Here is a 15,565-nt window from a genome sequence, read left to right on the forward strand (position 1 = left end):
GACATGACCTTGTTGTTCCCCCGTATGAATGAGTTGAATGCATTCAAAATTTATTTTGAGTGGAAGGTAAAACTCCTTAAATCATTTCTTCTCAAAAGCAAAATATAGGGGCGCCTGGGTGGCTCAGTCGTTAAGCATCTGCCTTTGGCTCAGGTCATGATCCCAGAGTCCTGGGATCGAGTCTGCATCGGGTTCCCTGCTCCACTGGTAGCCTGCTTCTCCCTCTCCCACTCCCCCTGCTTGTGTTCCTGCTCTCGCTCTCTCTCTCTCTGTCAAATAAATAAATAAAATCTTAAAAAAAAAAAAAAAGCAACATATATGGCAGCAGGCTCATGTCCTGATCTAGCTTGTATCATCACCTCCCTTTTTCCCTTGTGCCAACTCATCAAGGAGAAGAGAACACCTTCCAACTTTGTTAGAAGGAATACTGTTTCCAGGAAATCTGCCCTTTAAAGCATTCTTCTATTATGTTGGTACCTTCATTTTGTTTATATACAAAGACATTTTAGATTCTAAAATGGATAACATCACGTATTTCACTAAAGGTAACTTACCTTGCTGGAGGTTTCTAATAAAAACTGGAATGTGTTCTGCACAGCTTGGCATGTCTCTAGCTCAGTCCGGCTGAAGGCTATTAAATAATCCTTCAGGTGATCATATACATTTCCATCAAGAGCCTGTAAAAGAGTAAACAAAAGTAAAAAAATTATGACAAAGCTCTGATACATAATGCCTAGTGTTCACAAGGTAAATTCAGTTTAAAATCCATTAATAATGAGTGGACAAAAGATAAAGATTGTTATATATGCGTACATGTAAACAGTAAACAATCACCTGGGAAAATGTTGTATCTTTCTAATAAATAAGAACTAAAAAAGAGAAAATCCAATATTGGTAAAGCTGTGGGAACAGAACAAAACTTGGAGACAAAGTGGCTAGGTTCTGATCTTTGTTTGTCTGTTTATTAACTGCGTCAACCACTGTAGTCACTTTATAACAGAGTAGGTATGGGAGTGGAATGAAACAATGGATGTGAAAGGATCCAGGCACAGTGCCTGAAACAAAGTAGACATGCAAACATTAATCTCCTCCATTTTTTAAAAGATTTTATTTATTTATTTGACAGAGAGAGAGCAAGAGAGCACAAGCAGGGGGAGTGGCCGAGGGAGAGAGAGAAGCAGGGAGCCTGACATGGGTCTCAGTTCCAGCACCCCAGGATCATGACCTGAGCTGAAGGCAGAAGCTTCACCGACTGAGCCACCTAAGCACCCCAATCTCCTCCATTTTTCCTCATCCACTGTTGGTAGGGATTATAAGTTTTTCTTACTATAGAGCAGAGAAAAAAACACAATAGAAATGGTTTAAAAAAAGTGACTCGGGGGGCGCCTAGGTGGCTCAGTCGGTGAAGCATCTGCCTTCAGCTCAGGTCATGATCCTAGGGTCCTGGGATCAAGCTCCACATCAGGCGCCTTGCTCAGCAGGGAGCCTGCTTCTCCCTCTCCCTCTGCCTGCCACTCCCCCTGCTTGTGTGCTCTTTCAAATAAATAAAATCTTAAAAAAAGTAAAAATAAAAAAAAGTGACTTGGAAGTACAGTTTTGGGGAAGAAATACCAATGAAATGTCTCTAAGGAGTTTTAAATGTTCTTTGTTTAAGCATTTAGAGTAGGACTCACTGAAATTGAAAGGAAAAAAAAAAAGAAAACCACCAAACATTTGAAAAACAATTAAGTTATGAGATATATATATATATATATATATATATATATATATATAATGACTAAAATATGTATGCCAACAAAAACTGTGGTAACTATAGTTGCAAAAGCATGTATAAATAATTTTAGGTTAAAAAAATAGAATAGCATACATATTAGCAACAAGTATGGGCAAAATATATCTATAATAATAATAATAATAATCAAAAAAGGTTCTGGACTCTTGCCTATCAATGGAAGTCTTAAAAATTGAGGTAAAATTTGTACAACATAAAATCCACTATTTTAGCTATTTTAAAGTATACTATTCAGTGGCTTTTAGTACATCCACAATGTTGTACAACCACCACTACTATCTAATTCCAGCACATTTGCACTGCCCCAAAAGAAATCCCATATCCACTAGCAGTGACTCCCATGCCCCCCTTCCCCCCCCCACCTCTGGCAACCACTAATCCTTCTATCTCTATGGATTTGCCTATTCTTAGACATCTCATATAAATAGAATCATAGAACATGTGTCCTTTTGCGCCTGCCTCTGTCATGTAGCATAATGTTTTCAAAGTTCATCAATGTATTAATAGTTCATTTCTTTTTATGGCCAAATAATATTCCCTTGTATGGATATACCACATTTTGTTTATCCATTCATTGGCTGATGGCCATTTGGGTTGTTTCCACTTTTTGGCCATCATGGATAATGCTGCTATGAACATTTATGTACAAGTTTTTATTTGAACATCTGTTTCCAATTCTCTTGGGTATATGCCTAGTAGTGGAATTGCTGGGTCCTCTGGTAATTCTATGTCTAACTATTTGAGGAACTGCCAAACTTTTCCACAGTGGCTGCATCATTTTACATCCCCATTAGCAATGTATGAAGGTTCTAATTTCTCTACATCTTCTTCAACACTTGTTATTTTCTGTTTTTTAAAATTATTCAAGTCATCTTAGCAGTATCTCATTGTGGTTTTGACTTGCATTTATCTAATGACTAATAATGTTGAGTATCTTTTCATGTGCTTATTGGCTATCTGTATATTGTCCTTGGAGAAATGTCTATTCAAGTCCTTCACTCATTTTTAAATTGGTTTGTTTGTCTTTTTGTTGTGGAATTTTAAGAGTTCTTCGTTTATTTGGATACATACATTTTATGAGATGTATGACTTCCAAATATGTTCTCCTATTTTGTGGGCTATTTTTTTCACTTTCTCGATAGTGTCCTTTGATGCACAAACGTTCTTATTTTGATGAAGTCTAATTTAGCCATTTTTCTTTTGTTGCTTGTGATTTGGTATATCTAAGAATCCGCAATGGAGGTTTTATAGTAAATTCTTTGTACACCTTATGTTTGGCTATTCCATTAAACTTTTACTATAAAACTGATTTTTTTATTTTTTTTTTTATTTTTTATTTTTTTAAAGATTTTATTTATTTATTTGACAGAGAAAGACACAGCGAGAGCAGGAACACAAGCAGGGGGAGTGGGAGAGGGAGAAGCAGGCTTCCCGCCAAGCAGGGAGCCCGATGTGGGACTCGATCCCAGGACCCTGGGATCATGACCTGAGCCGAAGGCAGACGCTTAATGACTGAGCCACCCAGGCGCCCTAAAACTGATTTTTTAAAAAGATTCATTTATTTATTAGAGAGAGAGAGAGAGCATGTGTACAAGCAGGGGAAGAGTCAGAGGGAGAGACTATCCAAGCAGACTCCTGCTGAGCACGGAGCCCCACGCAGGGCTCAATCCCACAACCCTGAGATTGTAACCTGAGCCGAAACCTAAAGTCACATGCTTAACTGATTGAGCCACCCAGGCGCCCCTATAAAACTAATTTTTAATTATTTGTTTTTAATTATTTATTTTTTTAAAAGATTTTTAAATTTATTCATCTGAGACACAGAGATACAGAGAGGGAGAGAGAGCATGAGCAAGGGGAGAGGCACAGGGAGGGGGAGAGGCAGAGGGAGAGGGAGAAGCAGGCTCCCCGCTGAGCCAGGAGACCAATATGGGGCTCGATCCCAGGACCCTGGGATCATGACCTGAGGCGAAGGCAGACGCTTAACCATCTGAGCCACCCAGGCACCCCTAAAACTGATTTTTTAAAAATACACACATTCTATCCCTGAAGCACTAATAAAGCTGCACGTTCTATAGTGCTTACACCACCAGATGGCACCATCAAGCACTTTAAATATAGGCAGTATAAATTCCTTAAAATTCCTTTCCATGTAGTTAAGTAACACATCCCCAGCAAGACTACTGGTGTTGTATGAATAAGAATTCCTAACTTAGGACATGCTTTTCATGAACTTGTTAAAAAAGAAACATAAATTCTTCTAATATGGTTTTCTCTTGGAAATGCTCTTGGTAGATAGTCTTAACCTTATATTTGCAGGAAACAACTGGGGCATTTTATTTAAAAACAGCAAATAGGAAAAAAAAAACAAAAAACAAAACACCCCACACAGCAAATGGCAATATAGGCATCATGAGCTCCTAGCCTCCAAATTTCTGATTCAGTAGGTTGGGATGGGGGTGGGGGGTGAGAATTTATATTTTCTAACAGCTTGCTGCTGGTCTGGGGACCATACTTTGAGAATTGATGGACTAAATAGTTATTTTAGCTGATTAGGTTGAGCATCTACGTAGACTCAGATCCTGGTGACCCTGGAGGAGGGAGAGTGGCTAGAGCAGAGAAGTCAACCATCCTGAACAGGGTTAACAGCCCCAATGCAGCACGTAGGCAGATCAGCAGCTATCTTCAACAGAATCACGCTAACATCAGAATTAGAGGCAGCATGATGTAGCATGGGAAAGAACTTGAGTTTTGAAGTAAGTTGGATGTGGATTAGAAGGCCAGCACTGTTACTTACTTCCTCATTTTGATGGTTTTCTCATTTGTAATTAGGGAAAGTGGGAATACCATACACTCCACAGGCACATTGTGAAGATTAAACAAAGGAAGTGGCACAATGTTAATCTCCTTTCTTGCCTTCCTTAAAAATCTTCAGTGGATTGGCCATATATTGGTAACTGTTAAAGCTGGGTGATGGGTACACTGGAGTCATCATACAACTCTTTTTATTGCAGTATATGTTGGGAATTTTCCATAAAAAAATAAAAAGAAAGCCTGAATATCAGATCAGGAAAAAAAAAGTGAGGCCATCATTCATTTTTTTCAATGGCTCTCACTGTATTTTTTGAAAAGTCACAATTCTTTAATTGAAATCTATGGCCCTTTACGATCTAGTCCCAAACTACCTCTTGTTAGCACCATCTCTCATCACTGTTGTCTGCACCGTACTCTACATCCCAACCACACTGAGCCATTTTAGAAAATGACATTCACTTTCATGTTTCCAATTAAGTTATTCTCTTGGCTTCGAATGTTCTCCCCCCCAACTTCTCTTCATTCAAATAGTAATAATGATGGCTGACATAGGCAGCTAACATTTACTAATGACATTTGACCTAAAATAGGTGATCCCTGGGATGGAAGCTGAGTCAGAATAGCCTATTCTTTACCATCAAATGGCTATTCTTCCTACCAAATAGAGGAAGTCTATCTTCAGTAGAAGAGATTTAACACCAACTCACAAGGTAAAGCAGTGATGAGAAATTTGGCAGAGTGAAGCTGGGACTGGGGGGTAGAGGGAGGGACAGGGAGTGTCCTTGGATTGGGTAGTTTCTGAGTAAGCACCCCCTTGTCCATTCTGTGATTAGTTAACAAACTCCTACTTTGGTCAAGCTACTTTGAGTTGAGTCTTTGTTATTTTCAATTAAGAGACTCCGCACTAAATGGTAACAAATGACAACTGTAGCTTATAACACCATACTATTATTTCTTTTGAAAGTTGTATTATAAGAAAAGCTTTGATTCATCTAGGTAATTAACTATAAGAAATAATTCAATAGCATGCCTTATATTCCTGGTTCTCTTCAATTAAACAGATCTAAAAGTTTGAAGTAGACAATTTTTATTACTGAATCACTAGTACATTTCAAAAGGAACATGTATTTCTTTCTTTCTTTCTTTTTTAAAGATTTTATCTATTTATTTGAGAGAGAATGTGTGCACGCACGAGCAGGGGCGAAAGGGAGGGGAAAGGAGGGAGGGAAAGGGAGAAGCAGACTCCCTGCTGGGCTGACGCAGGGCTCAATCTCAGGACCCTGAGATCATGACCTGAGCCGAAGTCCGATGCTTAAGGGACTGAGCTACCCAGGTGCCCAGCTACACGTATTTCTTGAAAACTGAAAGTAAGTTAAGAACTATTTAAAGCTTTCAATAAATGGTAAATGTGTCACAACTATAACAGCTGACAAGGGCATGCATGGTGAAGATGCATCTGAGCCCTGTCTAGCATTTAATGTTCTAAGTATACTTGTTTGTTCATTTTCAAATGAGCAGATATGCACAAACTTTGTAATACTGAGAGCTGTGTGAAGAGCCACAAATTTTGTAATGGTAATCACAATAATAAACTAGAATTCATGTATTTGCTCAGAAATGGCAGGAGAGGCATTTTTTCAAGGTTTATTTTTTATTTTATTTTTTAAAAGATTTTATTTATTTATTTGACAGAGACAGACACAGCGAGAGAGGGAACACAAGCAGGGGGAGTGGGAGAAGCAGGCTTCCCGCAGAGCGGGGAGCCTGATGTGGGGCTCGATCCCAGGACCCCGGGATCATGACCTGAGCCGAAGGCAGACGCTCAACGACTGAGCCACCCAGGTGCCCCTCAAGGTTTATATAAATATGATTAATCTGGCAGTATGAGCTCCTTAGTGGTCTCTGCTATGCAAAAATTTGGTGGGTAATCCAACCAAATATGTATTTTAAATATAGTCAAAGTTTAAAAAAATTATTTGATACAAATTGCTAAGGGAAGAAGTCTGTAATGTCTAAATTGAAAAACCACAGGCCTTTGATCAGCCACATGTATTAATGGTCTAGCAGTTTTTCAATTTGAAAAACTGAATTTAAATTAAGCAACCATATTCTTTTCTGTTACCAAAGGACCACACGTTCCTTATATATTATTACCCTTGCCCTCTCTACTCATTTGATCAACTTGATCTCTAAAATCATTTGAGTTTGGAACCCAAACTCATAAGAGCAAATACATTTCAAAATAGTAAAACAAACAAACAAAAAACCTGGGATGTCTTAAAGACAAATTCAGAAATCTAAAATACTGGATGTTCCACTGAACACTTTTTTCTTTTTTTTTTTTTTTACAATAAAGTATAAATTCCCTGGAACTCATCTGAAGAGGAAAATTATGCTGAATCAGGAGTTAGGAGAAAGAAAATGTGTCATTTTTCTAAGCATTTGATGCAATGTTCCCTTACAGTGAGAACTTTAAACAGTGGCCTCCTTATTTAGATCCAGGAAGGGCACAGATTCTGTAGTCATACAGTTATGTTGAAATCTCTTGAGTTTCCTTAATGCAGCCTAGAAAGGCAAATTCTTCTTTTCTAAGAGCAATGGGCATTCTAAAATAGTCTCTGGTAAAAGTCAAGGATATAAATATCAAGATGATGATAAATATGAGCTCTCTTAAAATTAAGTCATGAAATTCTATGGTCCCCCTTTGCCGATGGAAGAGAACAATGATTGCCTGCCTGCATTTGTTTATCTTTCTGAGAAGACCCCAGCTATACACAACCAGAACCAGACAAAGTAGAGTTTTACAAATTTAGAGAGACCGAAGAAGTCATTGGAATGAAAGGTATAGATAGCATAGGGAATATAGTCAATGGTCCTGTAATGATGTTGTATGAGGCCATGTAGCTGCTACACTTGTGGTGAGCACGGTGTACACATACAGAGTTGGCCAGTCACTATGTTGTACACCTGGAAATAATGTAACATTGTGTGTCAACTATACTTCAATAAAAAAAACTAAAAAATTAAAATGAAAAGGAGAAAAGCAAGTGCTGGGCTGCATCTGTATCCTTGTAAATATTTTAACACATGGATGAATATGTCAACTGATGTAAAGTGAAACTGGAAACAGATCACCCAAGTTGTTTTGTTTAAAAGCACTGAGTTACTTCAGGTTTTGTGAAAGAGGAAACAAAAAGTTCCCGTCTGTGAATTACAAAACTCCAGGAAAGAAAAATTCAATACTGCTTTTCTATAACATCTGTGTTTTCCTGTTGAGTTATTTACTAGCATGCATAACTGGTTGTGAGTGTGCTAAAACCATCTCAATATTTAGGTTGCAACTGTGAAAGCAGCATGGTCCGACAGAAAGCTTTGAACCATATACACTTGCATTCAAATCCAGTTCTACCGCTTACTAAAAATATCACTCTAGGAAAACACTGAACCTTCCTGAGCTTTAACCTCCTGATCTGGAGTCAAAAGAGTATAGTACTTGTAAAACATGGATATTAAAATAATAAAGCTTAACCATTTCTATGTTCTACCCAAGATTTTCATCTATTTCCTTTATAGGACCTATAGTAGGGATTTTTGTGACAGACCTGGTTTTGAGTTTTGATTCTATTATGTAAATAAACAGTATAACCTCTCTGGGCCTCAAGTTTCTCCATTTAAAAAATAAAGAAATAATAACAGTATCTCCTCATGAGATCTATAAAATAGGCATTTTCAAGTGTAACATTCTAATTCCCTTGATGTTTCTTTTATTCTATATTTTTTTGGATTTTCGTAGTGGTTATCTGGAAACTACAACTAACATCTAAAGCAAACTGGCTTGGATTAATGTGAACTTAATCCCAAGTCCTACATAGCTCTACTCTCTCCCTCCTCTGTGCCATTACTGCCATACAAATATATCTTTACACGTTTTAAGTCCATCAACAACATTTTATGATTACTGCTTTATGTGTTATCTTTTACATCAGACTTTAAATATACAATTCCTTTCTCAGACTGGCCAATCTCAATTGTCTGACCTTAAATTCATGGATTTTTTCTTCTACCAGCTCACTTTTGCTGCTGAACCCTTCTAGTGTATTTTTATTTCAGTTATTGTACTTTTCAACACCAGAATTTCTATTTGGTTTCTTGTTATAATTTATCTTTGTTGATATTCTCTCTTTAGTGAGACATTGTTCTCATAATTTCCTTTAGTTCTTTGGCTTTATGGTTTCCTTTAGCTCTTTGTACGTATTAAAAAGAGGTGATTTAAAATCTTTGTCTAGGGGTGCCTGGGTGGCTCAGTCATTAAGTGTCTGCCTTCGGCTCAGGTCATGATCCCAGGGTCCTGGAATCGAGCCCCACATCGGGCTCCCTGCTCCGCGGGAAGCCTGCTTCTTCCTCTCCCACTCCCTCTGCTTGTGTTCCCTCTCTCGCTGTCTGTCAAATAAATAAATAAAATCTTTAAAAAATAAAAATCTTTGTCTAGAAAGTCCAATGTATGTGCTTCTTTGGGGTCAGTTTCTATTGACTCCTTTTGTCCTCTGTAAGGGCTATACTTTCCTGTTTCTTTGCATGTTTCGTAATTTTTAAAGAACTGGACATTTAAAGTAATGTAATATGGCAATTCTGGAAATCCCCAGGATTTATTGTTGTTGTTGCTGCTGTTTATTTATTTATTTTTAAAGATTTTATTTATTTGAGAGAGAGAGTGAGCAAGCACGAGTAGGGGGACGGGTAGAGGGACAAGCAGACTCCCTACGAGCATGGAGTCTGACGCAGGGCTCCATTGCAGAACCCTGAGATCATGCCGGGAGCTGAAATCAAGAGTCGGACACTTAACTGACTGAACCACCCAGGTGCTCCTGCTGTTTGTTTATTCAGTGGCCATGTTTCTATCTCAGTGTTCCAAGGAATCCAGAATTTTGCAAGAAGCTTCATAGACTCCACAAATACTTGATTTGGAAGTTTTAATATACATCATTATGACCATTTTTTTTAATATACATGAACTGATATTTATTCCATCAGCCATCCATTATTTTCCATGTCACTCTACTGCTAACCATTAATCTTCATTTCTAACAAACCCACTAGAATCAAAAATCAAGTAAAAGGTGATAAAGGTGAGTGACATACCCAGGCAAACTTAAAGCAGTATATGTCAAGAGATTCAAGAGAAGATCTACTGGCTTGAGTATACTGCTTTACGAAATCTCTTGTCCCTGTCCCAACCCCGGTAGCCCCAAATCTCTTTTGTTCCTCACATATACATACTACAGACAAAACTAATTCGTTTTCCTTAAAGTGAAAGCAGAGGATTTAATCAAATTCTTTGTGGGAATTTAAATTTTTTGTTTTCATTTTAATAAATAATTTTAAGTGATATAATTTAATCCAGGTTAACATGGCTGATCATCTTTTACTGGGGAACTGCCATGAGGTTTCTGTGCTTTGCTTATGTTTATGATCAACATGTTAAGAAGTTTTACTCCAATGGTGCTAGCTTAATAAGAATAGATCTTTAACTTAAAATGACCTTGAACTTAAAAATGTAAATGACATAGTTGCAACACGTGGAGGTCAAATGACATCAGTGAATGCTATACTAACAAAGCAAAAAGGGTGATGAGAGAAAAAGTCATTATAGGAATATGGTAGAACAGGCACTAAGAATTCAAAACAACTTAGAAGATGGTATCATAATTCATATTTCAAGCGGCAATTTAGGTTCCACTAATCTTTATCAGCTATCACATTTAATTATTTTGTCAGTTTGAATTTTATTGATTTATAGATTTGTTTGCATTTAAATGGTAACTGTTTTGGCTTTATACTTATACAAAAACTGTAAGCGTAAGTTCTTAGCTAGAAGCAAGAAGAGCTGGAGGGCCAAAAGGCCTGATGGAGGAAACCAAGACTTCTGGAAGAAAATACCACAGAAATTCAGCTCTTTAGGTATATAAACCAGAAAAATATAGATATCAGACAGCAAATATGACTGCTGCAAACATAAGAATTTTTGGCATTCCAATTTAGATCTAGAATTTCCGATGTTGATCTTTTGGCTATGTTATTTTAAGTGGCATATTCTGTGTGCACTTTTGATATGAAAGTATAGAAATGCCAAAAAGTATTTAGCATGAAGAACATAAACCTTTAGTTTTAGTTCAGGAGGCAATATCCCTGATGCAGGCAATACGAAAGTTCCTTACGTAGAAATTTTGGGGAAGAGTTAATATATATATTTTTGGATATACGGGAACATTACTAGAAAGGAAACAGTGTGATGCCTTAGATGTTTCCACTGCTCCCCTCCAAACTACACTTGGTGGCTATAGCAAACATGGTCTGCTCTTTACAGCCCCAAGAGATCCTCTGACCGCAACAATCTTAGATGTATAGTATACTCATATGTGACAGCTAAATTCCTTTGTACCTGACTTTTCTATGCAATATAGAATACTATGACAAAAAGGAACCTGTGGTAAGTATAATAATAAAGTGATTATTCAACAGTTCAATTCAATAAAATATTTACTGAGAACCTACTCTGTGCCAAGAACTATGCCAAGGGTTGAGTCTGTTTATATGTGGTGTATTTGAACACATAACCATGAAGAACTTGGCCAAGTGTTAGGGATGAGAATGTATTGGTAATTTTAATTATACAAGGTGCTTCTTAGAAGAGTAGAGGTTTAAGGAAGATTTTCTGGAGGAAATGATGACTGAATGTATTTGAAAGTCCTTAAGAATTACATTTCTCCCAATTTTTATTATGAGAACAGTTCAGTTCTTAAGTATTAAAATCAGTATTTATCAAAGTTTGCCTAAGACTAATTTATTATTTTGATTATGTGTTTTCCTAATTAATTCAGGTTTTAAAATGGTCTTTGAGTGGCACTTTAAAGCAGATTTAAGATTCCAAATATTTTCTAAAAATATAATAAGGATAAGAGCCACAGAAGTTGGATCTTTACATGTAATAAAAGTGGCCTTTGAGCTAAACATGTAAAGCAGGATTTTTCAAATTTTAGTATAGTAGCCAAATTGTACTTTTTGGGGCATATAGTTATTCAGAACATCAAAGCTTTCAAGTACAGAGTCTATGAAAAAAGAATTTGGCTCTTCTTCTTATAAACACTCACATGTCCATACTGAATTCAATTCCGGCAAGAACCTCTGCTGTGCTCAGCAGTATTTGAATCACAGAAAAAACATTAGCTGAGGACATTAAGGAAGGAAGGAAGGAAGGTCAAGAAAGACAGGATCCATTTCTTAGCAGCAATGACAGTAATTCCCCTTCTAAAAAAGTTACAACTAAACATATTTCTCCCTATTTAATAAGAATGTAGTCATAACAGATTGTGCCTCAAATACTTTCTAAGTAATGGATTCAAAATTATAAGAAAAAAATTAAGTTTCTACTTTCTTATTCCAAAGTTTAATGGTACCTACAATTATAACTTCTCTTTTTTAAAAAAGACTTATTTTAGGGGCGCCTGGGTGGCTCAGTTGGTTAAGCGACTGCCTTCGGCTCAGGTCATGATCCTGGAGTCCCTGGATCGAGTCCCGCATAGGGCTCCCTGCTTGGCAGGGAGTCTGCTTCGCCCTCTGACCCTATCCCCTCTCATGTGTTCTTTCTCTCTCATTCTCTCTCTCTCAAATAAATAAAATCTTTAAAAAAAAAAAAAAAAAAGACTTATTTTAGAGAGAGCACATGTACATGTGAGTGAAGAGGGGGGAAAGGGAAGGGAGAAGGAGAAAATCTCAAGCAGACTACCTGCTGAGCCTGGAGCCCAATGACATGGGGCTCCATCTCACAACCTTGAGATCATGACCTGAGCCCAAATCAAGGGTCGGCCACCTAACCGACTAAGCCACCCAGAAGCCCCAAACTTAAATTTTCCTTAGAGTTGTGGAGGTTTATTCAGATTTTGAAAGCTGCCTATTTGGTGAAAACATTCCAGTTTCTCTGTTTGATTTTGGTCTTTTAGAGAAAACTCCCTGGCTTATAGGAAATCTACGATGATGGTGGGTGACTCTTTCTGTAAACAAGCAGTAAAGTCTCAGGGAGCTTCTTCAACATCTGTGGATTGCTCAGACGGTCTCCTTTGGCAAGAGCTCCTAGTGTTTTGTGTGACAGTGCTACAGCCTCTATGCAGAAAGTGCAAACAAAGCCAAACTGAAAAGGCATTTATAGCCTGACACAGATGATTCTTGGCTCTAATTTTACAGAAGCAGGACAAATAAATTTTAGTCCTAAGTGGGAATTAGCTTTTTCATCATCCTTACCCTTTTAAACTTGTCTTTACCAACATTTTAAGGACTGAAGATCTCACAACAATATTTAAGTGAAATGAAACTTTGTGATGTGTGTGCATTCTATGGTATCAAAAACGCACCACATTTCTGATACTAAAGGGCCTTTTATAAAGCATGTTAGTATTTCAGCTTGTATGAACAAATTTGACCAGATATATGTATGCCTCCAAAATGCAGTTTCCAAGTATCATTTTAATATTAAAGGAAATAATACGTAATGTTAGCGTGATGTGTGGCAAGTAATAATAGTTAATGAATGAGGCTACTTTTGTATTTTTATTCTCCTTCAAGGGAACAGAGGTCATGTGGATCTTGTTCTCTATTGTTTCTCCAGGAAATGGCACACAGAAAGCACCTAGTAAATATCTGTTAAATTATAAATGAATGAATGATCTGAAATAAAAATGTCTGCTACCAGTATGGTATCTCTCCTGTCTAAAATAGCATCTAATAGGATATAAGTATATAATAAATTATACTGGATGTCAGTTTGCTTGGTATAAAATATAAGCTCCAACTCTGTTAATGTATCATTACTATCTTCAGCATTAACTATCTCGTTCCTTTAATGATCTACCCTTTTCTTCAGTTTGTAACTGGTCAGAAGAGTGGTTTAAATGGCACAACATGAAAATGTTCAACTTACTAGCAAGAAAAAATTAAAATATTTAATTAAGAATATTATACATTCATCCAAATTGCTGCTCATACAGGTATATTTATTTATCTATAAAATACAGTTTTGTTAAGTGTGTAAGGAAATAGGTACTTTAAAACACTGCTTTTAGGAGTATATGATATAATCTTTCTGGAAGGTAATCCTTCTATATGGAAAGTATTAACAAATCTTTATGTGTTTTTAAAAAGATTTTATTTATTTATTTGAGAGAGAGAGAGCACAAGCGGGGGGTAGTGGCAGGCAGAGGGAGAAGCAGGCTCCCCGCTGAGCAAGAAGCCCGACACAGGACTCGACCCCAGGACCCTGGGATCATGACCTGAAGCTGAAGGCAGATGCCCAACCGACTGAGCCACCCAGGCATTCCAACAAATCTTTGTTTTTGATCAGGGAATGAAGTTATAAGAAGGTGTCTTAAGGAAGTTATCAAAGAGATGTACAAATATTTGTATAAAAGAATCTTTACTACAGATTTATGAAAGCACACAAAACAGGACCAAAAAAATTTATGGCGTATTAATAAAATATGTGGTCATTAAAATCACATCTTCAAATATTATTTATTTATTTAGATTTATTTATTTATTTGAGAGAGAGAGAGCACGAGCAGGGGGAGTGGCAGAGGGAGAGGGGAAGGAGAAGCAGGAAGCAGACTCCCCATTAAGTGGGGAGCCTGAGGGGAGGGGGCTTCTGATCCCAGACCCCAAGATCAGGACCTGAGCTGAAACCAAGAGTGGATGCTTAACTGACTGAGGTACCCAGGTGACCCTCAAGTTAAAGACAGGAATAGTTCACAATGTTATTTTATGTGAAAAAAAGAAAAGCACTTATGTAAATAAAATAATACCAACTCTGAAGCATGTATATACAATACATGCACAGAAAAGATTAGAAAATTATGCCAAAATGACAGTAAGAGTAATTTACTGCTGTATAGTAGGGTTCAAGTTATTTTTATCTTAATTTTGTGCTTGGGTTTCTTGATATTTTGCAAATTTTCTTTTGGTAATTTGGTAATCAAGCAGAACATATATCTTTTTTAAAATTCAAGAAAAAGGGCTCTACTACAAACATGTTATAGAACACTATACTCACATTTACATTCATGAACAATATATACTATATTTATGATCTGAAAAATTATTTAAAATGCCTGCCAGTGGGGCGCCTGGGTGGCTCAGTTGGTTAAGCATCTGCCTTTGGCTCAGGCCATGACCCCAGGGTCCTGGAATAGATCCCTGCATCGGGCTCCCTGCTCAGTGGGGAGTCTGCTTCTCCCTCTCCTTCTGCCCCTCCCCTCGCTTGTGCTCTCTCTCTCATTCTCAAATGAAAAAAAATCTTAATTAAAAAATTATTAAAATAGAATGTCTGCCAGCTCTTAATGTAACTTCAAACACTCTGTCAGTAGAAATCCAGAAAATACTATAAACCTATTAAAAACTTATGAGAGGGGAGCAAGATGGTGGAGGAGTAGGAGACTTGGATTTCATCTGGTCTCAGGAATTCAGCTGGATAGGGATCAAACCATTCTGAACACCTACAACCTCAACAGGAGATTGAAGAAAAGAATAGCAACAACTCTCTGAACAGAAAAGCGACCACTTTCTGGGGTAGGACATGTGGAGAAGTGAATCCGAGGTGATATTCAGGAGGATAGACGGTGGGGTAGGGGGGCCTCCGTCTGCCAATTCTGGCAAGTGACAGAGCAGCGGAGCACAAAATCGGAACTTTTAGAAGTTGGCTCTGCTGAGGGATGTTGCTCCAGTGGCTAAGTGGGGGGTGGAACCCTCGTGGGACAGTGTGGTCTCAGGACCCTCGGGGTCACAGAAAGACCGGGGATGCCTGAGTGCGGCAGAGCTCCCAGGTATCGGAGCAGGAAGCTGGCTGCAGAGACGGAGCCAAGGAGTGGGCTCTCAGCTCGGGGTTGCCATAAACCGTGATCCATGGCACAGTCGGGC

The 15,565-nt window shown here is 37.7% G+C and overlaps 1 protein-coding gene across 3 annotated transcripts in view; it reads right to left on the reverse strand.

The window, feature by feature from the left end:
• The window catches only part of FCHSD2 (FCH and double SH3 domains 2), a 303,487-nt gene that overhangs the window by 76,940 nt on the left and 210,982 nt on the right, over positions 1-15,565 (reverse strand). For all 3 annotated transcript variants that reach the window (XM_078058511.1, XM_036119468.2, XM_036119470.2), the window contains exon 9: positions 555-677. In XM_078058511.1, coding sequence (XP_077914637.1) covers positions 555-677 — 123 coding nt within the window. The remainder of the gene's footprint in view (positions 1-554; positions 678-15,565) is intronic.

The sequence above is a fragment of the Halichoerus grypus genome, chromosome 11 (genome assembly GCF_964656455.1).
Source record: "Halichoerus grypus chromosome 11, mHalGry1.hap1.1, whole genome shotgun sequence".
Classification (NCBI taxonomy): Eukaryota; Metazoa; Chordata; class Mammalia; order Carnivora; family Phocidae; genus Halichoerus; species Halichoerus grypus.